The 27,301-nt window shown below is 44.0% G+C and overlaps 2 protein-coding genes across 2 annotated transcripts in view; one reads left to right on the top strand and one right to left on the bottom strand.

The window, feature by feature from the left end:
* Positions 1–7,551: 7,551 nt before the first annotated feature.
* On the bottom strand, positions 7,552–10,543 carry LOC134441715 (gamma-crystallin M2-like). The gene is made up of 3 exons (XM_063192105.1): positions 10,535–10,543; positions 8,578–8,820; positions 7,552–7,833 (listed from the first exon to the last, which is right to left on the bottom strand). The coding sequence occupies exons 1-3, from the start codon at positions 10,541–10,543 to the stop codon at positions 7,552–7,554; spliced, it is 534 nt and encodes a 177-aa protein (XP_063048175.1).
* Positions 10,544–12,662: 2,119 nt separating this feature from the next.
* The window catches only part of pik3ap1 (phosphoinositide-3-kinase adaptor protein 1), a 37,028-nt gene continuing 22,389 nt past the window's right edge, over positions 12,663–27,301 (top strand). The window contains exons 1-4 of the mRNA XM_063191980.1: positions 12,663–12,798; positions 15,105–15,530; positions 16,962–17,512; positions 18,679–18,820. Coding sequence (XP_063048050.1) covers positions 15,131–15,530; positions 16,962–17,512; positions 18,679–18,820 — 1,093 coding nt within the window. The 5' untranslated portion in view covers positions 12,663–12,798; positions 15,105–15,130. The remainder of the gene's footprint in view (positions 12,799–15,104; positions 15,531–16,961; positions 17,513–18,678; positions 18,821–27,301) is intronic.

Below are 27,301 nucleotides of genomic sequence, written 5' to 3'. Positions count from 1 at the left end.
ACAAACCATGTATGTTGTGTATAGTATTTGCATTATATAGCCTACACGTACATTATATATTATTTATATGAAAACTCAATACTGTACTGATGATATCAGGCATGTACAGTTAGGGCCAGAAATATTTGGACAGCAACACAATTCTCATCCTTTTCCACCCTATACCCCACCACAATGAATTTGAAATATAACAAACAAGATGTGCATTAACTGTAGACTCTTAGCGTTAATGTGAGGGTGTTAAAATCCAAATCGCATTAACAGGAAAGAAATAGTAACGTTTTTTGTGTGTGGTGCCCACTTTTCAAGGGATCAAAAGTAATTGGACAGTAGGCTGCTCAGATATTCTCCAGTCAGATGTGTGTTATTCCCTTACTACACCATCACCAAGATGTCAACAAAAGGTCCTAGAGTTAATTTAAAGTGTTTCATTTGCATTTCCATATATTTTTACGGAATCTCCATGAGGTCCTAAGTCCACCTGTCACTATCAGTGATGCAAGCCATCATAAGGTTGAAAAAAATCAAAAGAAACCCATTTGAGAGATGGGGAAACATTGAATGTGATCAATTCAAGAGTTCAGAATATTGGAAAAAAGAAATTTCAGAGCAACACCAAATTACCTGGCAGACATGGAAAGCAAATGCTATGAATGACAGACATTATTCTGTATGTGGTGAACAAAAACCCATCTCCCAGCAGTGTCCAAGAGGACGGTGGATACATGTCCAAGGCAACAATCAAGAAAAAGATCAAGAACATTAAGGAACACTTCACCATAGGAAATACAGAGGGTTCACTAAAAGATGTAAATAATTGATTGCATCAGAAATAGCAATACCAGATTCGGCTTTGCCAAACAACATCTAAAAAAGACTTTATAGGTCTTGAGCTACATCCTTTGGACAGAGGAGACAAAAATAATTGTGTACAAGAGTAATGGGAAGAAAAGAGTATAGAGAAGGAAAGGAACTGCTCATGATTCAAAGCATACCACCCAATCAGTGAATCATGGTGGTGGCAGTGTCATGGTATGGGCATGCATATCTGTCAATACGATTTCCCCCTTGTATTTATTGATGATGATAACTACCGACAAAAGCCACAGGATGAATTCTGAAGATTTTCAGGCTACATTATCATGTCATATTAAACATAATGGTTCTGACCTCATTGGACAATGATTCACAGTGCAGATGGACAATGACCCAAAGCTTCATGGGAAAGCCACTAAGCCATTTCTACCCCAAAAAAGTGGAATATTATGCAATGGCCCAGTCAATCACCTCACCTGAGTACTATTGAGCAAGCATTTCACTTGCTGGAGGCCAAACCGAAGGGAAAATACCCTAAGAATAAGCAGGAACTGAAGACTGTTGTAATAGAGAGCTCACTATAGCATCACCAGGGATAAAACCCAGTGTCTATTGATGTCTATGGATTGCAAATTACAGGCTGTAACTGACTGGAAAGTATTTGCAACCAAATAATTAAAAATTGAACGTTTGATGTATAAATACTAGACTGTCCAATTACTTTTGGTCCCTTAAAAATTGGGAGGCATTGATAGAAAATGTCATAATTCCCTCACAGTTCACCCGATTTGGACGCAAACACCCTCACATTAAAGCTGAAAGTCTGCTGTTAATGTACATCTCATTTCTTTAATCTCAAATCCATTGAGAGGGTGTACAGCGCCAAAAAGATAAAAATTGTGCAGATGTCCAAATATTTATGGCCCTAACTGTAGGTCTACTGTATGTTAATTTCCAGTAGATCACTCACTGCATCTTATAATCTCTTGGTTCAGGAATATGTTGCCATTTTTACAGTCATGATACCCTAAGTGTTAGGGCTGAGAATCAATCCAAATTTCCTGAATCGATTCGATTCTGATCCAGAAGGTCACGATTCAATTCGATTCACGATCCGATCTGATTCGATTCGATATCGATCTTCTGTTGTGCTCGGTTGTTACTTTAACCCATTTATGCCTAGAATTCTAAGACCGGCTATAAAAACCGCAATATCTCAGCCTTTGATGCCCACAAAAACATGAAATACCATGGTAGCCTACGTAAATGTGGAAGAGAGCTACAGGATGTGCTTGAGAAAATAGTGCCTATAATCATATGCAAAAGATCGATCCACCAAGTTCTGAATCGATATCACACTTTTCGAACATGAATCGATATTGGATCGCGATCCGATCTTTTGAACCCAGCCCTACTAAGTGTCATACTGGAGGTATTCCATCCTAGGCAGGGGTGTCAAACTCGTTTTGTTCCAGGGGCCATATAAGGACCAGTAACGTAGTTCTTCTCCCTGTGCTGGTACCTTGCCGTGGTGGAGAGGCTTGTGTGTCTCAAGGACTCTTGAAAGCTATACCGGTGGGGGTTCAAACCCCCGGCAGGTCCTACCATGCCGGGCAGGTTTCAGAGTAGAGGCCAGACAAAAGTCAGCACCTGATCCCCCAGGTTGGGGGTTGGGCGTGGGGTTAACAACCCCACCCTAGAAAAAAACACTTTGTTACGGAAACGACGACGACAACAACCCAAACATACTCCGGACCTAGAGTAGACTTGAGCCAGTCAATTGGCGAAATGACTATCCCTAATGAAAGCCCTCAGGAGGAAGTTAGTGATACGATGGCAAGTCTGCTCAGGCCCAAAGCCAAGCTTCGATTAGGAGCGTGGAATGTACGTACCATGTATGAGACAACAAAATCAGCTCAAGTAGTAAATTAAATGAGGAGGTACCACCTCGACATTCTTGGAGTTAGTGAGTGCCGCTGGACCGGATCCGGACACCAAATTATAAGCGATGGCCCGACCATCCTGTACTCTGGACATGAGAAGACTCACACCAATTCTCCCTGATTATTGCCAAGGAGAAAGTAAACACCTTGATGGATTCGGAGCCAATCAGTGATCGAATGTTAAGACCTCGCTTCAACTCAAAACACTGCAAGCTTACCATCATCCAGTGTTACGCGCCAACAAATGAAGCCGATGACGAGGTAAAGGATGAATGGTATGAACATCTAAACCAAGTCATATCCAAAGTCCCTCGTCATGACATGCTCTTGATCACGGGAGACCTGAACGCGAAAGTAGGAGAGGATAATACCAACTACGAAAGGGCCATGGGGAAACACGGTTGCGGTGTTATGAATAACAACGGTGAACGTCTTGCAGACTTCTGTTTAAACAACAACTGCGTCATTGGAGGTACCATCTTCCCCCACAAGTCAATCCATAAGCTCACATGGAGGTCACCAGGTGGTAGATCATTCAACCAGATCGACCATATCATCGTCAATGCAAAATGGCGACGGTCACTTACAGATGTTAGAGCTTTCCGAGGGGCTGATGCTTTCAGTGACCATCACCTAATAACAGCTACAGTGAAGTTGAAACTTCGCAGGGTGAAGAAACAGAGTCAGCAAAGGAAACAACTCGACACCATCAAACTTAAGTGTCCAAGTACGAAACAGCAGTTTGTGCTAGAAATTAGGAATCGCTTCCAAGCACTTGCCGATATGACAGAGGATAGTACCCCAGTTAACACCAAATGGGATGTGATCAAGCATACCTATGTGGATGCAGCAACTAAAATCTTGGGATACAAGAAGAAAAACAACAAGAAATGGATAACACCTGGTACATGGCAAAAAAATTGAAGAGAGGAAACAACTGAAAGCAAAGTTGCTAAGCACCAAGTCCCCAAGACTCCAGGAACAGGTCCAAAAGGCCTATATGGCAAAGGACATAGAGGTCAAAAGGAGTGCCAGGAAGGACAAGCGGTCTTTTGTAGAGGAAATGGCGTGTGAAGCTGAGCAGGCCGCAGCCAGGGGAGAGTTGGGGACCGTCTATAAGATCACCAAACAGCTCTGTGGCAGAAACACCAGCCAGTCAGCCCCCATCAGATGTAAAAACGGGAACGTTATAACAACTGAAAAAGAGCAAGCAGCAAGATGGCTCCAACACTTTCAGGAAGTGCTAAACTGCCCTAAACCAGACACACCAGCCAATCCTCAACCAGCAATAGATCTCCTCGACATCGACACTAGCCCAATTACAGCCTCTGAGATCAAGGATGCTCTTAAAGCCATGAAGAGTGGCAAAGCAGCAGGCATCGACTCCATCGAAGCAGAGATGCTCAAGGCTGACCCTGTCACCACAACATCGCCGTTGGTTAAACTCTTCAGGACCACCTGGGAGAGTGACACCATTCCAAGTGACTGGGATAAGGGACTAATTGTGAAACTTCCCAAGAAAGGCAACCTACAGATCTGTGACAACTGTCGTGGTATTACACTACTTTCCATCCCCAGCAAGATCTTCTGCAGAGTGCTCCTCAAACGGATTGAACCAGTAATTGACAACAAGCTGAGGGAAGAACAAGCCGGATTCAGAATAGGCAGAGGATGCATTGATCAGATCTTTGCACTAAGAAACATCATTGAACAGTGCATTGCGTGGAATGTCCCCCTATACATCAATTTCATAGACTTCAAAAAGGCCTTTGACAGTGTGCACAGAGAGACCCTTATAACATCCTGAGGTCATATGGAATCCCGGACAAAATTATCAACCTGATTAGCCTGTTCTACAAACACTTTGAATGTAGTGTGATCATTAACAACAAGACACTCTCGGAATGGTTTCCAGTAGAATCAGGTGTACGGCAGGGCTGCATCCTCTCCCCCTTTCTGTTCCTAGTTACCCTCGACTGGATCATGCGTAACACTACATCGGACATGTGCAGAGGAATTCAGTGGACGCATTTCTCCCACTTAGAGGATCTCGACTTTGCTGACGACCTAGCGGTCTTGTTCTCAAAGAGAGATCACCTGCAAGAGAAAACGGATAGGCTGAGTAAATATGCAAAACAGACAGGTCTGAACATTAACACCTCAAAGACACAAGTCATGTGCATAAACACCACCAACCCTACACCTATCACCATCAATGGCGTGCCACTCGATTTTGCAGAGGACTTCACATACCTGGGGAGCCTCATCAGCAAGGACAATGGAGCGAAAAAAGACATTCAAGCAAGGCTCTCCAAAGCTCGTGGAGCATTCGCAAGACTACAGCCAATCTGGAAGTCCCGACAGTACCATCTCAGAACCAAGATTCATCTCTACAACAGCTGCTTGAAATCTGTCCTTATGTACGGCTCTGAATGCTGGCGAGTGGTTAAAGGGGACATGAATAAAATCAGTGCCTTCCACAATGGGTGCCTTAGAAAAATCTGCCGAATCTTCTGGCCCAACAAAATAACCAACAAGGAGCTGTACACCAAAACAGGATGCAGAGATGTGGTCCTTGAAATAAAACTCCGGCGACTCAGATGGCTAGGCCATGTTCTAAGAATGGAAAACGAGAGGATACCAAAGGTAGCGTTAAGATGGACACCACCGGGAAAACGTAAGCCTGGGAGGCCAAAGAACACCTGGCGGAAAACAGCTGAAGGGGAGCTGAAGGAGATGAAGCTTACATGGGGCGAGGCACAGAGACTAGCACAGCAGCGAGATGAATGGCGTTGAGTCGTCGAAGCCTTATTTCCCATCCGGGAAGAAGAGGATTATTAAGTAAGTAAGTAAACGTAGTAGTAAAATACAGTATCACAAATTTCTGCTTCATTTCGTAATCACGTTGCAGTCAATCATCTCCAGGTGGATGACAGCAAGTTTATCAGGAGCATTGACTGTAAACGAGCAAAAAAGCATCTTGCTTTGCATGACCTGCAGGGCTTCTGTGTTGCATTGCTATGTGTGCATACTGTAAACTGTACAGTACATTGCTTTGTCCCATTACCTGTGTGCACACTAGCAGGGTTTTATCATATGCAGTGTCACTTCCACATCAGATGTGTGTGAACTTCTCCCACACTACAGACGGCTGTTTCAGTCCAAGAAGTGTAGTGAAACTAAGGTTCACTGAAAGTGTTTCTTTTATTCACAAACATGCCAAGGGGTGACATGAATTTTTAGTTTTATTGCTGCTCTAATGACTTACCTTGTAGGCATAGTTGGTTGTATATCAGTTGTAAGCATTAACTGATGAACGGATGTGGCATTGCAATTGTTATCAACGCATTGTAATCTTTGTAGTTGTAGTAGCTGGTCACATTTTGCTCAGGAGGTTTTGTGTTTGAGGTGAAATGGTGTAAAGCATACAGTAGATGATGCATAGCAGCTGGAATGTGAAGAACTTGACTGAGATAGTGTGTTTTACTTTATGTTAACAAATGGAGTAACTCAGGTTTATTGAACTTGAATGACCTATGAAGTGTTGTATACTACGTGTTAGTGAACTCTTAAAAGGAAACATGTGATTGAAGATTTACACAGAGACATCAGAGAATCAAGAAGGTATTTAACACTCGGCAATAGAAAACATATCTGCTTTTTAAAATCAACATGTCATGGATTTTACATAACAGGACTGGAGAGTTGATGGCAGGAGGCAAGATGCACTTTCAAAGAGATCACATGACGATGCTGACTGATCATGTAAATTCAGTACCCTGTAACAAAACGGTTTCACATTGAAAATCTTCCGTGTTAAAATGTAACCACGAGTCAGTGTGGTTCAGTTGTTTTAATCCCATTTCCCTCTCTTGTTTTTAACTTTGGGACATAAAAATCACCTTCATACAATACTGTCGTCATCTTAGCATGGACTCTCCTGAGGAGAAGCTGTAATGTTTCTGACATTGTAGATGTATGATGAATTTTCATGTTCCATTTATCTGATCTGACAACAGACTAGGGGTGCATTCCAATATGCACACTCCCCTCCTCCACTTGTGCTTGTGGCCTCGCCCCGCCTCCTGGCCCTGCCTCCATGGAGAAAACAATAAAGTTTCCCAGCTGTCAGTCTAGCCAAAACAATTTTTGGGGGACTATTCTTCATTCACCATCCAGTTTGCAAATGAGAAAATTACTTTACAATTGAGCTTTTGCGAGATATTTAAATATAATGCTGTAGTCAGTGATGTCATCACATCGTATTACTTCCTGGTACGAGGCCACAAGCACAAGTGGAGGACGCAAGGTCGCATATTGAAACGCACCCTAACTGTGCAAAGGCTTTAGGGGACACACACTACGGAACACTTGCAGTGGTGCCTAGAACTGTATTCAAACTGCACTGCTAGCATTTGTTGTTCCTCATGCCCTATTCTCACAGAGACAAAAACAAATGCTGTTAAAGAAGCACTAAGTGATTATTCAGTAATCCTACATTTGGATTAGAAACCACAAAGATATGGCCCCTCCGAAATTAACAGCTTTACAAGTTTATGAACCCCATCAAATGATTTTAAAGTCATTATACTCAATGATTGAAAATGACCTAGAGTTGCTTTAAACCTCTACACATTCAGTACATCAGTTGATATGTCAGACCCTAGTCATGCTCCAGCCAAGACATGCAGCCATTAGGCACCAAAAAAAATTGGGGACAAATGGGGGTATAAGTGTGAGCGAGTGACACACACATAGCGTGCTGTAAGTGACACAGACACAGGGTTACAGACTAGGTTTGCTTGAGCTCTGTGACGCGACGCACAGAGCCCACGCTGGCGGTGACGCTGCCCCAGTCCCCGTGGTGGCTGTAGGAACCGGGCCGCAGGATGTACTGGCGACCGCGGTAGTGGGAGTGCTCGTGCAGGATCCAGTAGCCCTCCACCACGCTGCACGAGGCGATGTTGCGCATCTGGAAGCTGTCGCTGAGGTTGGGGCAGTCGTCACGCAGGTCCATCATCTTGCCGGCGAAGTCCGATCTCTCGAAGATCTTCAGCCGGTACGTTCCGCTGTACTGTGGGGAGGGAGAGAGTCAGAAGAACAGGGGAAGTTACATCACAATATAAATGACAAGGTTGTTTTGACACAATTCTATTGTATTGTATCAGATGATACTTTTCCCTGCAAGCTCATGGACTTCATACGTATTCCCTTTGAAATGAATGCTCATGTATTGATACATTATAGACATTTTATGTACAAAGGCACTTAATAAAACAAAGTGTCTAAACTTACTTAGTCTAAAGCATACCACAACAATAACATGAGATTTATTTTTTGCCCATTCATCTCTTTCTCAGTTTCAACATGCCACCTTCTCGTAGTTGGTTTTGTTTGAATGTTATGGTGTGAGATGTCTTTCAGGCTCTTGAGGATGATATGACAGTTAAAGAGTCATATCATCCTCAAGAGCTGTGAAGAGATCTCACACCATAACATTCAAACAAAACCAACTACAGTAATGCTGCACAGCAAAATGTTATGGGTTTAATATTATCCACACACTGTGAAATGTGAGTTAGTATATAGTATGTAGTAGGCCCCTATACAGCAACACCTTAACACATAATATTTTCCTCTTTTCCAATGTGTTTTGAGTGTGTCGATGTGGTCCTTACAGAGGGGATGATGCGACAGGAGCGGATGCAGTTGTTGAATGAAATGTGAGTTATATAGAATTGTATACAGCCACACAATATTTGCCTCTTTTTCAATGTGTTTGAGTCTGTCGAGTGTGTCAGTGTGATGTGGTCCTTACAGAGGGGATGATGCGACAGGAGCGGATGCAGTTGTTGAAGCCGGCCCAGCGGTGGTGGTTGGGGTACTTGCCCTGCGTCAGCATGTACTGGTACCCGCTGTAGTTGGGCTTCTCGTAGGCCACCCAGCAGCCGCTGTCCACCCGGATGGAGTTGCAGCGCGAGAAGTGGGTGTGTGTGTCCGAGCAGTCGCTGTTGCACTCATAGTGGCGGCCCTCGAAGTTCCTGCCCTCGTAGAAGATTATCTGAACCAGAGGCAACCAGGTGCTCATTAGGGCTGTAACGATATTGGATCGAACCGAGAAATCGTGATTCTCAGTCACGATACTGTATCGTGATACAAGGAGGCAGTATCGTGATACGCCCTTTCAAAGTTTTGTTATCCTTCAGTCCAGAAAACAACAAAATAATACGATGTGATGGTGTTTCCAAGCTTCAAGTGAAAAACATTTCAGAAATCGTGGGAGGTATCGAACCGTGGCCCAGAATTCGTGAAACGAATTGAATCATGAGTTTAGTGTATCGTTACAGCCCTAGTGCTCATGGTTACATGGGCGCACTAGTGACAGGCAACAGTTCTCATCTCACAGCAACTCAATAGACCAGGTGTTTTGTTGTTTGAGGGTACATTAGCCTCCTCAAACTCACTTTCTCTCTCAAAAGTCGCTGGTAAAGAAAGGAGCGTAGGCCGGTGAGATGATGACATGGTGCTTTCTCTCAGATCAGAGGTGTCAATCTCGGTCTCAGAAAGTGAAAAGCCCTGCAACAAATTCGATCCAAGTACCTCTCAATCAGGTGATCATGTACACAAGTACACAAGACATGTACGGTAGGTAAGCTTCTCAGGTGCTGTTTACACATATCCAAATATTTTTAAATATTACAAATATTTTTTCATCTGTGTACGTGTAAATGTAACATGTGGATAACAATAAAAACTCGTTTGTAACAGGTGCGTTTTAGCCCCCTAAATGGGATATTTTTAAAGCCAGATTTTTGATATGCAGATTTTAAAACTCTGTTTACGTGTAAACATAACCAGTGCGTTTTCAAAAAGATCCACATCCTATATGTGTAAACAGCTACTCAGTCAAGTCACCTGTGTTGGAAAGAAACTGTGTAATGGTTTTTACTTTGGAGCTGGATTTGGGACACCTCTGCTATATCCCTCATGAAGTACTACACATTTTTGTATGTTGTGTCACTAGTGTATCTTAGTTCTGTATGGAGAAATTTGGTATTCCTATACATGACAAGAGGGCTCCATTTAAAAGTTCGGTAACACTTTATAACAATATCTGCTTGTAAAGACTTAGTAAATAATGAACTAATGATGAACAAAACATTAACAAATGTTTTTTTATTATTAACAAAGTTTTATTAATGCTTCATAAAATATTTACAAATAATGTGTTCAAGATTTTACAAACCTTTTAACAGAGTATTTTTATTAATCTACCAAAACATTTCCCAATCATTTACAAACATTTGTTAATGTTTCATTTATCATTAGTGCAATATTTACAAAGTGTACTTAATAAGCCGACATTATTATAAAGTGTTACCAAAAGTTCTATTAGGGAATAGTTATATCTGGTCACTGATTGGCAGGTTTCTCTGAGAGATGACAAACCTGGTTTTGTTAAAAAATTGTTGTAAAGATAGTTTGTAAAATGCAAAATCAACACCGCTTCCATCAAGTTCACAATTAGCCAACATTTCAGTTAAATCTGGTTAAAATCAGCGTGGCCTCATAACCCCCCTACATACAAGAGCAACAACAACAGAAACTGAAAACTGTCTGTGTGTCCCTCCTATTACGCACACGTACATTCAAAATCAATCAAGCCAGTGCTTTTCTATCCACACCCAAGGCAAGTGACATAAAAGGAGGTGACATTTACAGTACAAGGCAAGAAGGAGCTGATATGATATGAGTGTGCCAAAGTCCTGTCTTACCTTGCCCATGGTGATAGACAGCCGAGACAGGCCAGCTCCAACCCCTCCTTTGCCTTTTACGTGGCGGCGGGCGCCCGTGAGCATTGTCATGAGAATGGAAAAGGTGCTGCCGTCAGCAGGACAGGACAGCCGTGACACGGCGGGGTGTGCAGGGCTGGACTGGCCATCTGGCATACGGGGCATTTCCCGGTGGGCCCGCACCCTCGTGGGCCCCTATTTTCAAAAATGTAAAAAAAAAAAAATGTTTCAAAAAGATCAATACAATTGTTTTTACATTTTTTTTTTCAACATTTCTGAAAATAGGGGATCACGAGGGTGCAGTGCCCCACCGGTGAGCCAGTTCTGCGCCGCTAATAACGAGGGGGCCCTTTAAGCCAAAAGTGCCGGGCCCCTATTTCTCCCCCTGTCCAGCCCTGGGGGGTGTGCGCCACACGCAGGGGTCCGGCCGCGACTGTGCCCTCCACCCTCTGTGTTTTAACGGCCTAAGGCCATTATCATTCAAATAGGACCAGCCCAGCGCCTCCCAGCTGGCACAATGCACTTGCTGAACGCGGTGCTTGTTGTCACGTGCGCCGCCACACAGGTAAAAATATAAACAACTACTGCTGGGTGACTGGGCTAGAAAAACAGTGGAGTGGTGTTTGGAGTGGTGGACAGATCAAAACATATGTAGTGTGTGGCAGGATATACACCTATTGAGGAATACACACACTGCGTCTGTGTGCTATGTGTAGAGTGTGTTGTGTGTTAGGAGGTTTGTTTTAGAATTAGATGATTCTAAAATAGCAAAACAAAGATCTGAAAATCTTATCTGGCTTGAAAGATGAAAAGTTACACTGTACTGTTTTCAAACTTACTGATATTACTTTCCTTTTAAGCATGTACTGCCTTCCTATCTCATCGAAAGTGGTACGTTTATTTGAAGAGGTTCGTGGGCAAAATTATTTATGTCCATTTTTGGGAAATTGACATTTCTGTATTGGGCATTGCATTGTATTGCATCGCAAAATCCATTTTATATAGTTTTAAATAGTATGTTCTCAAAACATCTGAATGGCAAGAATTCACACATCGATGAGAGGATGTCTGAGCAGTCATTTCCAATAATACAATACAAACAATGTTGTTTAAGTCATTCTTTAAATGACAAGAAACGTTGATATAGTTTGCCGGGAAGAATTGAACTGAACGGAATTGAATTATTAAAAAAAAAGAACTTGTGTTTGATGGTGAATGCGATGTAACTCTATCCAGCAAATCTTCTTAGTGTGTGTGTACCTTCTCACCAACATTTTCCATTACATCAATACATCCTTGGTCTAAATAGAGATATGTAGGTCACCTTGGTCTGTGTGTAATGTGTGTGTGTGTGTATGTGTGTGTGTGTGTGTGAGAGAGAGAGCGAGAGAGAGAGAGAGACAGGGAGAGGGAGAGGGAGAGAGACTGTGTGTGTGTGTGTGTGTGTGTGTGTGTGTGTGTGTGTGTGTGCGTGCGTGCGCGCGCATGTGTGTGCACGCGTGTGTGTGCACGCGTGTCTATGTGTGTCTGTGTGCGTGTGTGTGTGTGTGTGTGCGTGTGCGTGTGCGTGTGCGTGTGCGTGTCTCTGTGTTTGTGTGTTGGCGTGTCCTGTCTTTGACACTGCAGTCTTGATCACAGGACTTTTAGTCTCCCTCACATCTCTCTGTAGACCTGATTACGAGGGTTTTGTTTCACCCTGAAGTGAAGTACAGAGGCGTTTCTTTTCAGGAAGTGACGCTCCGCATCAGCACACGTGTGTGCGTTCCAATATGCAACCTTGCGACCTCCACTTGTGCTTTTGGCCTCGTACCAGGAAGTAACAAGTCGTCACTGACAACACTGACAACAGCATTATATTTCAATATCTCACAAAAGCTCAATTGTAAAGTCATTTTTTTCATTTGCAAACTGGTTGGGGAATGAAGAATAGTCCCCCCAAAAATTGTTGTGGCTAGGCAGACCGCGGGAGGCCACAAGCACAAGTGGAGGACGCAAGGTCACATATTGGAATGCATACAGCGTATAAGGAAATGAGCGGCCTCAGTGTAACACGCCTGAGCTGTAGAGCTAGACTACAGGAGGGGGAGCAGAGAGCGCTCAGTCACAGTCACAGTCACAGCAAAAGATGCACTCTGCAACAGATGCCGCGTACCGTCACCTGGCCTCAGCATGAGCCTTGTTTTGGATGAGTGAGTGGCAGGTGCGGCTGTGAATAGTACCCTCCGATGCCTGGCCCTTTCAACTGAGTGAGTTTTTTTCTATTATTATTATTATTATGTGAGTATGTGCTTATGTGGTCTGACAGTTTCTGGGTTTGAGTGTGTATTGATGTGTGTGTGTGTGTGTGTGTGTGTGTGTGTGTGTGTGTGTGTGTGTGTGTGTGTGTGTGTGTGTGTGTGTGTGTGTGAGAGAGAGAGTATATGCTTATGTTGTCTGACAGTATTTGGGTTTGAGTGTGCAGTGTGTGTGTCTGTGTCTGTGTCTGTGTATGTGTGAGTATATGCTTATGTTGTCTGAAAGTATTGGGGTCTCAGTGTGCACTTATGAGTGTGTGTGTGTGTCTGTGAGAGTATATGCTTATGTTGTCTGACAGTATTTGGGTTTGAGTGTGCACTTGTGTGTGTGTGTGTGTGTGTGTGTGTGTGTGTGTGTGTGTGTGTGTGTGTGTGTGTGTGTGTGTGTGTGTGTGTGTATGCGTGAGTATGTGCTTATGTTGTCTGACAGTATTTGTGTCTGAGTATGCATGTAGGTGCTTGATTACCTTGTGTACATGTATTGTGTATTGGGTTGTATACTTTATGTCTTCATGTTAGCTGTAACAAGTTATGATGGTGGTGAAAAAGAATATCCCTTTGGGGACAATGAAGGCTAGCTATGTCTATCTATTGATGAGTTTAAGCTTCAATTGTAGTGTGTTTGACCAAGTTCTATGTACACACTTAAAAAAAAAACAATTTTACTAATTTTACTTGTGAAAGTGCAGAAAGATGCTCACCACTGAAGTTGTTGTGAGGATTTTTTTCTTTCTTTTTTTCCAGTATGGAAATGATAATACTTGACCTGCTGGCTGTCACACTGTCTGGCTGTGTGTTAAAGGCAACCGTCTCTCTCAACATGATATGAACTTTCTGAAGTCGGCTTTTGAGAGCTGCATTGTGAAGGAGGAAGCTGCTGGCTACCACAACCCCCTCTTCCTGTTCTTCTCCTCATTCTCTACCTCAGTGTTTCCCAACCAGGGGTACGTGTACCACTAGGGATACGCGAGCACACCTCAGGGGGTACGTGGAAAAATGTGATAATAACAATTGAATAGAGTATAGTTATACTGGAATAAAGGAATATATAGAGAGCAAGAGATAGGGGGTACTCATGGTACAACAAAAAGGCTTAGGGGGTACGCGAGTCAGAAAAGGTTGGGAAACACTGCTCTACCTCTTACTGTAATTACATTTCAACGTGCTAGTTGTCATGAGGCGAGCTATTGTGAAGGGTGTTGTGCCCTGCCTCTGAATTGAAATGGAGTAGCCTCTTTGTGCAGATGGGCCCGCCCGCGGGCCCGGTCACTCATTGCTGACAAGACTACATCATAACAACATTGCTATGACATTACAGAGAGCCGTAGCCCCTTAATGCACGCCGTACCTCCTGTGGCTCGCTGTAATAGACATTGAAAGTTAACCACTATAGTACTACACTACTACGACAGTGCACGGGGCATTTAGTAGTACATTACGACTTGGTCATTGCCATTCTGGTAACAGCTAATTTATAATGCCGTGTCTCAAGGGGTTACGTAACAGATTAAGACTTGGCCATCACAATTGTGGTGATAGAAATGTTATAATAACATGGCCTCTGCACAAGGGGGTTAAGGCCAAAGGCTGTCGTCCTATACAGTAGCTCTCCTGCATTTGTAACTTGCTGCATTCAATTACACTGAAACTGGACGACGCTGATAAAGCCTTTGACTCAGAGGGGCAAACAGTACAACATGGGCAATGACCTTGTGTTACTGTTGACTGAAACCAAAGCCATTTTGGTTAATCTGTAGATGGGTCCGAGTTGTGTGTCTCCCATTGAAGGTCATGTCAGTCCCAACAACCCTCCTATTCATTACATTGTAGTTTGTAATGTACAAACTCACCTATTAGTCACGTAGTCATCAGTTATGGTTGTCTTAAGGCCGTGGCTCACTGTGGAACCACTAAGGAGAACAAAGCTGTCCTTTACTGTAAGGGTTGTATGCGATTACGGTTAATAATCGAGTTGTTTCTCTATTCACAGTTATTAATTGTGTTTTTATGAAGGCTAATAAAACGCCCAGAGGTTAATGGTTATTGTAATGAGGCATTGCATCTGACTGTACTGTATTTGCTGCTGTCAGTCAGGCCAATGGAAGTTCAGAAGCAAGCCAATGAAATGACTTTGGTCAACACAATCTGCATTTCACTTCTGTGCTAAAAAGGAGAAAAAACAGAAGTGTCTATTGTGCGTCTGTCTATTGTGTTCATTTTGTTTGTTTGTTTGTGTGTTTTTTTCCATCCACTCACAGCATTATAAATCCACTGGCCTGTCAGAATGAGTGAGGTGACCATCGTCCACACCGACGAAGCTGCTCAGTGGGCAAGCTATCTGCAGATCATCCTCCAGTCAGCGTGGAAGTGCCCCAAGAACTCCGTCGTCCTGCACCTGGTCGACAGCAAGGTCACCGCCGCGGACCTCGACCTGTCCGCCGTCTCGGACACCAAGTGCATTTTACTCTTGCTGTCCACCGTTCTGCTGGACTTGCAGAGCGAGCCCGGGATTCACGAGAAGTTCCACCGGCTCCTGAGTCCTCCCAGCACCGTGGTGGTGTTCCTGTGCGGCGTCTTTGACGACGAGGTCGGCGCGGACGACTTTGAGTACTGGGACAGCTGGAGGAAGCTTCACGTCGAGGACGAGCCTGTCTTTTACGTCTCCACCGTGCAGGAGGCAATTAGTGAGTGTGTGTGTGTGTGTGTGTGTGTGTGTGTGTGTGTGTGTGTGTGTGCGTGTGTGCGTGTGCGTATATGTGTGTGGAAATCACTTTGTAGAGATGTGAACACATAGCCTACACAGTATTCATTATTGAACTTGTGAGGGTGTGTTGTATTTTAAATGTTCAAGACTGGACTGCATGGCGGCTGAGCACGTATGGTTCACTGGCCACAGAACCAAATGGCATGTATCTGTGATCACACTTCAGCATTTCCCCTTAATAATCTCACAATAGTAAACATATTTACCTCATTTCACTCCAAGTTGATGCCAATCTCGTTGATGGAATAGCTAAAAGTGTTTCAGTAAAAACCTGCTCCTTGTACCAGTTTGAAACACCTTGATACTGTAGGCCCTGCATTTTAAAATATTCTTTACAGTGTGAAACTATAGCCTTTAAAAGCAATCCTTCATTTCCCCTTTTAAACATGACTGATAATCATCTTTATTTCTGGTATCTCTAACTTCATCACCTTCTCCTCCATTTACACTCTACAGTGTACAGTGGAGAAGTTCTTGACAAAGATTTAGACTTAAGCTGGCCATATGTGCCACCGTTTCTTATGTGGTAGAAATGTGTCCAGAATCCTATTGTCACATGTGCATGGGGCCCCGGAGTTGAATTCTTCACTTGAAACAGAAAACAAAAATGGAAGCAGCTTTTGTGCAGAGTAGCGGGTCAGGGATGCGTGAAGAAGCATGTTCCTCTTTTTCATTATTCTGCAGTTGGCCAAAAATAATAATCCACAGAGACAATGCTTATACAGAGGCAAACTAAACAATGGCTTAATAATATAATAATAATAATGTATAATAATATTAAGAGAAATATAAGTAATGCATCGTAAATATATGCAAGCATTTTTTCAAAACTAACTAGCAAGGCTTGCAGCTTGACCGAAATGTGGCCTCAACTGAAAGATGATGATCTATGAAATGTTAGTATGGTCATATAGCGAAGGTCGGACGCCACCTGAAGACATCTGTTCCTGGCCAAAGGCACGAATGAAGCGAAGGACAGCACTCTTCGGATTTCTTCTTTGTTTATTCGCCCACGAATGTTTCGGGCAGAGCCCTTCTTCAGCGTGTAATGGCGTTTGCCTGGCCAACTAAGGTAGCAGAGGAAGGCACAATGGTCCACTAAGTGTATGTAGCAAAGCAAAACAAAGATTAATTGGATTTGATAACTTTGAGAATTATGCTTGTATCACAGGAGGACGAGGCTGTAGATCTTTCTAACCCTTTATCACTGAATGCTCTTTTTCAATCTCCCGAGAGTAGTCAGAGAAGAAGGAGGAAGCAGATCCACTCAAGCTTGTCCGCCTGGTTGCCTTACCGGTAAATGTCATTTTCATATTAGCAGTTGATGGTTTTTTTTATGTTTCTGTTTCAGGCTCCAAAGTAGTGCAGCTGAGCCAGGAGGAGTTCTGGCCCCCTCTGCCAGATGAGGACTTCCCCCCGCCACTCAGCCCTTTGGACTCGGCCCCATCACCAGGCCCTCTGGCTGAGGTGACCCCTGATGGACAAGCAGAAGAGGAAGACGAAGAGGAGGAGGAGGAGGAGGTGAAGGTAGTGGAGGAGGAGGAAGAGGTGCAGCAGCCGGAGCAGGATATGGCCTTTTCTTCACTGGACAGCATCCAAGAGAACGGTGTTAGTACTCGTGTCGCGGCCACAGCCACTGTCAAGGCCACTACCATTGCCTCGCCCTCCGCTGCTCTCCCTGTCCCTGTGCCTGCCATGGTTCCTGCCCAGACCTTTGCCACTGTCCCTGTACCTTTGCCTGTCATTTCCCCGACCTCTGCTACTGTCCCTGTTTGTGTGCCTACTACTGCCCCGACCTCTTCCAATGCCTTGGCCTCTACCACCACCACCACCCCCCTGGTCTCAGCCCACACCAACCTCCAGTCTTGTGTGACTGTGCTGCCAGAGAGGATTCAGTGTGGGGTATGTAACTGGAGGACCAATACACACAGCTGCAATTTGTAACACATTGGGAAATTTTGCAAAGTTTCTTTCAAGGGTGTTATTTTAGGGTATAGGTATTGTAATCTTGTTGACCAGTTCATTTTGGTGGGTGACATCATTTGGGATAGAAAGTGGAGTAAGCTGTCCTGCCTGCTGTTGCAAAATAGATCAGTTGCCCAAAATACAACATTTAGAGAAGCTGACTTTACTATTATTAGCACGAGTTGAGTTGTGCTGTTGTCTGGGTGTGCAAGCCAGTCTGATAGCTCCAAGAAAGTTAGCCAACATCCGATTTGCAAATAAAAACAAAAGACTGAAACCCAATCAAGTGAAGTTCAGATTAGATTAGATTAGATTCTTTATTGTCCCATAGAGATATTTGTTTTCACATCAGACACTCAGTTCCTTCAGTTTCGGCATTAGTTGGATCAGGAAGTTTATGGTAATTTGCTATGGGTGTTGCTGCAGTTGGTTAGACAATGCGTGCGAAATACTGTTTTGAAAATAGCTTATTTTCTGGTAAAGCTCAAACTGAGCCGAGGAGGTTTCGTTTTTTCGCTGACTGTAGACCCTGTAGTTGCACCACATGTTGCCGTGGGTCATGTCTGTGCGCTATAACGAGGACAGAGATAGCTGCAAATAACCTTCATAGGCTACACGGGGCTGCAATTAGACATTATAAACCCATATGAAGATAGCACAGAGGCACACAAGCTGCTCTATGACAATGTCTTGTTTTCTTCTCTGATAGTGTTGTTTAGCACAGAGCCCATGTTATAATCTTACTGTCACCAAAATTGCAATGGCTATGTCTTAATCTGCTACTAATGGCTCTCTGTACTGTCAGAGCAATGTTGTTATCATGTAGATGAGTATTTTCAGCAAATAGTGAATAGGCCCGCCGGAAACCCCATCTGCAGTAAGAGGCTACGGCTCTCTGTAATGTCATAGCAATGTTGTTGTCATGTAGTTGAGTATTTTCAGCAAGTAGTTAATAGGCCCGCCGGCGACCCCATCTGCAGTAAGAGGGTACTCAGCATGAAACAGAAAGTGGTACCTTAAACTGACCAATTTCAGGGCCATAAATTCAGAAAAAGATAAATTATGTGTTTTTTTAAGTGTCTGTTCTGCTGTACTTCTGACAGGAACATGTAACTGTTTACATCATCCTGCTGAAGAAGAGGGATCATGAGGGCAGCTTGGAGATGGAGTTTTCCTGTGAAGGCATCAGCAGACGGGTTCCAGGAATATGTGTGAATGAATACACCATAAGTGGCGAGTCACCCGGTAAGAGTGGTGACAGAACCCTTACTCACACCAGAAAAGAGGAAATTCGTAAAAATCATCTACTGTCTGTGACGTCTGTTGTAGATATTGCTGAGCGATTTGATACCCAGAAGAGTCTTTTTGTTCTGGTTGATTTTCAAGGTCATCAGCCTGTCTAATCACACATGGTCACATAAAGTAGAAGGTGTTTTCACACCTGGTCACATTCGGTCATATAAGCAAACTCTGACCTATGACGCAGCATTTTCTGAGCATATAGAACGCTCCAATGTGTACCCAGACCCATGGGTGCTGCTAGGAGAGGGGGGGGGATTTGTTATAGACTCTAAGAGCCCAATCACTGACAGCACTGACAGCGGCCCAAAATTAACTTATTAACTTGTTAATTAAAACCTTTATTGGTGTGGTCTCAGTATGGTTGACTCCTGACAAATTACACTTGTGACAAGGTGTATTCACTTAAGGAGAGTTCTAGGACCGGGTGTGATCAAAAAGAGGACGGACACACCATGAAAGCCTAACGGGACAAGAAAGAGCAGACAGTTCTTTTTGTAATACACTCACAATAACAAAATAAAGAACTGAGTCCTTTTGCTGTCGGTTCACTTTTTGGTCCATTTAAAGAGGACTGAGTTTGGTTCACTTGAAGGGGACTATAAAATCCCAAGAGAAGGTCAAAGGCAAGGTCAAGATCACATTCAGATATGAACTGGACATAATGATGGTCTTATACCTGGAGAACATATCAGTATAGAAATTTGCAAGTCCAGTGACAGGCTTGATTAGAGACCTGAGTGGTTGGTTAGTATGGTCTCTGGTACCTTAGACTGGTACCAGCTTTTCTGAGCACAGATGCAAAGCAGAGTGGGAGAAAGAATTAACTCTATATATGCCTTCCCCAGTCAACAGGCAAAGTCGAGGGTCCCGGTTTACTGATGTTTTATTTTCACAACTCATTCATACATAGGCAGACGTTGAAACACCGTAGAACTAAAAGACAAACAAAAACAAATGCTGAATCATATGAACTCAAACACCAAAATAATAAGACATGAACAAAATCAAACTGACAAAAGACAAGTAACACATACCACTGTTCCCGCTTGTTGACTACGAAAGGATTTCATCACTTGGGTCACTCTTCTTCTCTTAAAGTGATACTTAAAACGCTTGCGCTTAACTTCACAAGCAAAAACTTGAACTTGAACGTGGAGCAACAAGCTCGCACGCTACCGCTTCCATTCAGAAAATCCCTCTCCTTACAAACAGGAAGTGACATATATCAACATGTAAGACAAGACGACGTCAAAATAAAGGTACCATACAGAAACTCAAAATAACAGAAAAAATAAAGTGCATATGGATGAACACAAAATAGAAATACATTATGGATTTAGAAATGTTAAATATGAAAAGTACAAAAAATAAATATTTCTTTTATTTCCCTCTTGACCCTTTGTGAACACAAACACACTCCCACCATCACACTACGTGTGATTAATGGGCACAGACATTTCATGCATACAGTACTCATACACTCACACTCAGTCATTCACACTCTTAAAACGTAACCTTTAATTCTTTATTTTAAAACTACCTTAAAACCAAACTTGTGAATTGCTTAATCACTTTCAAGTATTAAGATTGTCTTGTGTATGGGTCTTTCTAGGTAAACTGGCTTGTGTGTGCGTATGCCTTTACTGTTCAGTGTGGCGTCACTAACCAGAAGTTTCACTTTTCTGACCCTGTCATCAGCTCCTGGGAAGACTTCTACAACCTTGGCAAGCTTCCACTGACTACGGGGGGCCAGCTCATCTTGGAGTAGAACAATGTCATTTATCCTTGCATCCCTTCTGCTCTTTTCCCACTTTTTCCTCTGTTGCAGGTTCAGGAGATATTCCTTTTTCCATCTGGTCCAGAACTCGTTAGCCAGGAATTGAACTCTTCTCCACCTCTTTTGCAGGTAGAGGTCCTCTTGTCTGAACTCACCAGGAGGGGGTGCAATGATGGTAGATTTCATGGTAAGTATATGGTTAGGGGTCAATGGTTCTGGTCCTAATGGATCATTGATGTTCTCAACTGACAGAGGCCGACTGTTGACAATTGCCATCGCTTCATACATGAATGTCCTTAATGAAGCACTGTCCAGTCTTCTTGCAGAATGATCCAGGATTGATGTCAGAACACTCCTGATGCTTCGGATCTGCCTCTCCCAGACCCCACCCATATGGCTGGAAGCAGGTGGATTCATCACAAAGTTGCAGCCCAGTTTTTTCACACATTCAGGCTCAAAGTTCTTCATTAGCTCTGCGAACTCATTCTTTGCACCAACAAAGTTGGTACCTTGGTCACTGAAAAGCTGTCTCACATTTCCACGAATGGCAATTAAGCACCGCAGTGCATTAATGAAGGCGTCTGAGCTTAAGTCATCCAACACTTCAAGATGAACTGCTCGGGAGCACATGCATGTGAACAAGAGCCCGTATCTCTTCAGCTCCTTACGACCCTCCTTCACGTAGAAGGGCCCGAAGCAGTCCATTCCTGCGTATGTGAATGGGGGTGTGGACTCTAGTCTCTCAGGGGGCAAGTCAGCCATTTTCTGGCCTTGAGGACCCTTACGGTACTTGCGACAATTAACACATCTGTAGATGACTTTCGACACTTCTGAACTACATCCTACAATCCACAAGCCATTGGACCGAATTGCATTCTGAGTCATTCCACGACCTTGATGGCATACCTTTTCATGACAGTGTCTTACAAGTAAACGAGATACGTGATGACCTCTTGGAAGGATGGCTGGGTGTTTGACATGAGGATGGAGTGCTGCTTGTGTGAGTCTCCCTCCCACCCTCAAGATACCATGAGCATCGACAAATGGGCTGAGCTTGTACAGCCTGGTCGACTGATTGGCTTGCACATCTTTGTTTTGCTTTAGAGACCTTATTTCACCACTGAAGATCTCCTCTTGTACTTTCTGAATGATAAACATCTCAGCTTCCTTCCTCTCTTCAAGTGTTGTTGAGTCTTCGCAACCTTTCTTCAGACCTTTAACACTCCTTGCACAGCGCTTGAGTCTCGCTATGGCCTGCACCGCTCGCCTCCAGTCAGAAAACTTTTCCAGCCTTTGTAGGAGAGACTTCTGCTCCTTGACCTTGATGGTATGGACTTGTGTTCTTTTGACTTCAGGGTCGGTGTCAATTCCTTCCATTACAGACTCCTCCTGTTCTGGAAGTTCTTTCTCCCATAGGAAACTGGGTCCTGTGAACCAGTTGGAGTTTCCGAGATCTTTGGCACTAAGTCCACGTGAAGCATGGTCTGCTGGGTTATGCTCAGTTGCTACATATCGCCACTGCTTGGGCTGTGTGCTCGACTTAATCTGCTCCACTCTGTTGGCCACAAAGACATGGAACCTTCTTGCTTCATTGCTTATGTATCCAAGGACTACCTTGGAGTCCGTCCAGTAATACTCTTGCATTCCATCCAGGTCCAACTCTTTCTTGAGCAGCTTGCCGAGCCTGGTAGCCACAACAGCAGCTGAGAGCTCAAGTCTTGGAATGGTTGTTACTTTCGTCGGAGCAACCCTGGCTTTTCCCATAACCAGGCTACAGTGCACTTCGCCTGATACGGACACGACTCTTAAGTATGAACATACGCCGTAGCCCGTCTGGCTAGCGTCAGAAAAATTGTGTAGTTCATGCTGCTGTACCTCTTGAAAGTCTGGTGGCACAAAGCAGCGGGGAATCTTCATGGCAGACAGGCCTGGGAGGTCTCGAAGCCATGCTTCCCAATGCGGCCTGAGGTCATCAGGAAGTGGTTCGTCCCAGCCCACCTTGTCGTGGCACATGCTTTGCAGTATCTTCTTCCCAACTAAGATGAAGGGTGCGACGAACCCCAGAGGGTCAAAAATTGAGGCCACCGTGGACAAAATTCCTCTTCTTGTAAAGGGATTCTGCTTCACGATCACTCGGAACTGGAATGTGTCAGAGCTAATGCACCACTGTATCCCAAGGGCACGTTCGATCTTTGGCTCACCTAATGCCAGGTCAAGGTCAGCTGCGCCTTCTGCGCATTCAGTCTTTGGAATCGTAGCAACCACCTTCTTGTTGTTTGAGATGAACTTGTGCAAGCGTAGCTTCCCAGCACTGCAGAGGTCTCTGGCCTCTCTCACCAGCTCGATGGCCTCTGCTTCTGTCTTCACACTCGCCAACCCATCATCGACGTAGAAGTTGCGTTGAACAAAGCTCACAGCAGCTTGACTGAACTTGTCTTGACCTTGGGTGGCCAGATGCTTCAGGCCAAAGTTTGCACACCCGGGAGAGGAGGCTGCTCCGAACAGGTGGACCCTCATTCGGAACACAGTTGGTGGACTTTCCAATTCACCATCTTCCCACCACAAAAAGCGGAGGTAGTCTTGGTCTTCTTGTGTGACATGAAACTGGTGGAACATGCGCTCCACGTCACACATGAACGCTACTTGCCCTTTGCGGAACCGACACAAGACACCCACAAGAGTATTTGTGAGGTCCGGGCCTGTCAGGAGATGTTCATTCAGGTAAGTTCCTTGAAATCTTGCAGAACAATCAAAAACTACTCTGATCTTTCCAGGCTTGTGAGGATGGTAAACGCCATGATGAGGGATATACCAGGCTGGCTGATTGCAAAGCTCTTGCTTAGGAACTCTTACTGCATCGCCTCTTGCAATTATATCACTCATAAAGGTCACATAGTCTTTGAGATAACGATCATCCTTCTTAAGCCGCTTCTTCAGGCAATTCAGTCTGTGTTCTGCGCAAGCTTTATTATCTGGCAAAGTTGGTCTCTTTTCCTTGAACGGCAGTGGCATCTCATAGTGCCCATCCTCTCTTTGCTTGATGCCTTCCTTCAATCTTTTCAGAAACCTCACGTCTTCTTGGGACATGGGATCTTCTTCGTCGTGCCTCTCTGTAAAGTCGGACTCGAAGACTTTCACCATATCCGCTGGACTAAGAATCTCCTTTACCTTGCTCCGCTGCACATAGTGGACCTCTGACTTGAGTTTGTGAGTGGATTTGATGGTAGGTGCCACTTGCTTACAGATTATGCGATGACTGATGCCGATCTCATCCTCCAGGTCAGTGGCAAGGTTATTGTAGCCGATGATGCTCCAACCCAGAATTGACTTTTGAGCAAATGGCTGGCTTTCTTCGCCACTCAACACCTCTCTGGGGAGCAAGACCTGGGGGCAGTTATATCCAATCAGTAATCCCACTTCACAGTCCAGCAGAGGAGGCATTTCATCAGCCAGGTGTTGGAGATGAGGCCAACTCCTTGCAGTGGCAGAGGTAGGTATGTGGGATCGATTTGCGGGTATGTACTCTCTGGTGTATGTGATGGGGAGTTTAACCCTTTCCCTTGACATCAAGCCTCTTATTTGCAAACCTTGCAACTTGCGGCTGGAGACGACCTTAGTTTTAGATGTTATTGTGGAGATTCGAAGACTGACTGGTTCTTGTTTAATGTTCAGTCCATTGGCGACGTCCTTTAAAATGAAGGTGGTGTCACTTTGTGTGTCCAGTAAAGCGTACACCAAGATCTCATCATTTGGATTAGCTTGAGAGGAGACATAGACTGGAAGAATGGATGACGTATGAGTGCTCTTTTGGTCTTGAACAACCCTGAGGGATGTTGCTTCTGGCGTCTCATTCTGAGTCCTTGGAGGAGCCACCTTGCCATGAACGACTTGTATTGCTTTTGGTTGCCTTTGATCTTGGTCCTTCCTTTCCCGCTCTGCATGCAAACAGGTTGGGTGACTTTTTCCACACTTCTCGCAGACACTCCGAGCAGTGCAGTTTTTAGAATTATGGCCAGGCTTGAGGCATCCGAAACACAATCTTTCTGATTGTACAAACTTAACTCTTTCTTCCACTGGGTTTTGCATAATCTTTCTACACTTATGAAGAGTGTGGCCATACCTCTTACAGAATATGCAAGTGTTTGGGCTTTCAGTGGAGCTAGTTGTAAAGGTCTTAGCAGCTGAACTGCGATTTCTTTGAAACTTTTGACTGTAGTCGTGTGGCTTGGATTGATCATGATCGACTGGCTTTATTGCTTGGAGGGAGGTGATTGGATTGCAGGCTATTCTAGCCTCTTTGTTTAAGAACTTAATAAAAGCTTTAAAATCAGGGAAAGCATTATGAGCTTCCTGGAACGTAGTGACGGTTCTGTTCCATCGTGAACTCAGCCACTCGGGCAACTTTGCTACTATCCTTTGATTTTCCACACAATCACTCAACACTTGTAGGCCTTGAACATGTGGCATGGCTGACTCCACACTTGTCAGGAAATCAACGAAATCCCGGAGGTCTCTGCTGTCTTTGTTGGAAATTTTGTGCCATGCCTGTATTTTGTCACGATAGGCCTTGCCTATGAGGAAGGAATTGCCAAAGCGTTCTTCCAATGTTCGCCAGGCAGCGTGGTAAGCACTTTCAGTACCCACTAAAGAGTACCCTTCGATGGACTTTTTCGCTGGACCCCCCACATATTTGCGTAAAAAGAAAAGTTTTTCTTGTATTGGAAGATTTTTACGGTCTATCAGGGTTTGAAAACATAACTTCCAGTCAGTGTACTGTAGGGGGTCACCGAAGAACACAGCAGGCTCGGGAATGGGGAGTCTATTTGCCGTTATGGCTTCAGCGAGAGTTTTCACGAGGTCATTAGAGGCTGCAGAGGAAGACATGACCACTGAAGGTGCGCTGGCGTGGGCAGTAAGAGCAGGTGGAAGCAAGTTTGTTGAAGAGGGTTTTTTTTACAGTGTATGTTTCAGGCTGAGTAAGAGAGGTTGGGATATTTCCATGTTGGCTTTGAGGAGCAGCAGCAACTTCATCTTCGTCATCAAAGATGCTTTCACTGTAAACTTTCAGCTTAGCTTGAGCCGCATTGTGTTCTTTCAGTCCCTCCAATCTCTCCACTTCCTTGACTTTCTCCTGGATTTTGTTTTTTCTTGCAGAACTTTCAGACACAAACTGAGCTCTTTTCTTTGCAAATTCTGCTTCCATTTGCTTTTCTTCCACTTCTCTCTCCGCAGTCCTTATTTTGTCCTCTGCCTCAAGCTCTCTTATTTCCTCCTCACACTGATGTTGCGTCTTCATTATTTTCAGCACTTCATGCGTTGCTGCCGATTCAGCAGCTGACTGTTGTTTTTTCACAGATGACTTGTGCGATGCTCTTCCTGATGCTCTGGAGATATGCATGGATTGTGCGGAGGTAATACTAGATACAGTGGCATTGAATACTGATTCGGAGTCTGGCCACGGAATATCTTCTGGGTCGCCTTCTGAATTTATGAAACAGTGGGCCTTTTCATTGGCTGTCCTGGTGATTGCCAGACAAGCATCGTTTCTCCTTCTGATCTCCAGGTCCGGGACAGCAATCACTCTGATTTTGTCATATACTTGGCTCAGTTCTCTCATTGTGGCATTAATGGCATTAATGATTTTTCTTTAATAAAATCAGTGTCTTCTTTGACTTTCAGAGACCTTTTCAAGCCATTTACATGGTACTTCCACCTTTTGTAAATTCGCCCAAAGGCTTTAAGTAATTGGTTTAATTTCTCACTTTGCAGTGCTTTTCCTTTCTCTGAGAGGGTTCGTGTGCGGCTACCTCTTCTGACTTCAGGAACTTCAATTTGAGATTGAGGCTGACCTTGCTGAGCCCCCTCATCTTGTTCATTTGCTTCTTCATGTTCGGCAGGCACTAGAACATCCTCTTCTGGATCAGGAATTGCATCAACATTGGAAGGGGGTAATGTGGTGGTCTCTTGTGAATCCATCATGGTGGACTAGTGTTTGTGTAGTGTTTTGTATTAAGTAAGCATTTAATTTTGTATTAATTAAATTGAAGATGGGCTTAATTTTCTTATTATTTTCTTTTTTTTTTCTTTTAAGAAAAGTGCTTCAAAATTTCAAGTGCTTCAACTTCATTCACACATCTTTCATTCAACCATTATAAACACATAGGCCTACACCATAAACACCGGTAACCATAACCCCTTTGTCAACCATGATACAAACAAAGACACATTTTCAAATAACAAAAATAGCCATTATTTCAAAACCATTCAATAGCAGTACAAAATGTCCACGGTTTCATTTCAGTATTTTCTTTCCCTTTTTTTGTTTCCTTAAAAAGTCTTTAAATCGCGGACAGTTCAGTTCAGAATGCTTTCTCAATGTCCACGACAACTCAAGGGCAAAGGAAAAAGGCAGCGTAATTTTTACCTTGGAGCAGTTCGACTTCAAAGACCCGCGCCACTTCAAAGGCACGAATGCGAGACTTTACTTGCTTGCTCGCGCTGTAGGCTTAATTGTCCTCTTGCTTCGGAAACGCGGATCGAGTGCAGCCACCTTGCCGAGGAACGAAAGTCTCTTTTTTTTCGAATCCTTGGCGACCTCCGAACGCAGGTGTAGCCAGCCACTCGCCTTGTCCTCGTCTTCACCGAAA

This window comes from Engraulis encrasicolus, chromosome 24 (genome assembly GCF_034702125.1).
Source record: "Engraulis encrasicolus isolate BLACKSEA-1 chromosome 24, IST_EnEncr_1.0, whole genome shotgun sequence".
NCBI classification, from domain to species: domain Eukaryota; kingdom Metazoa; phylum Chordata; class Actinopteri; order Clupeiformes; family Engraulidae; genus Engraulis; species Engraulis encrasicolus.
The sequence above is the reverse complement of the archived record's forward strand: the minus strand, read 5'-3'. Positions and strand labels throughout refer to the sequence as shown.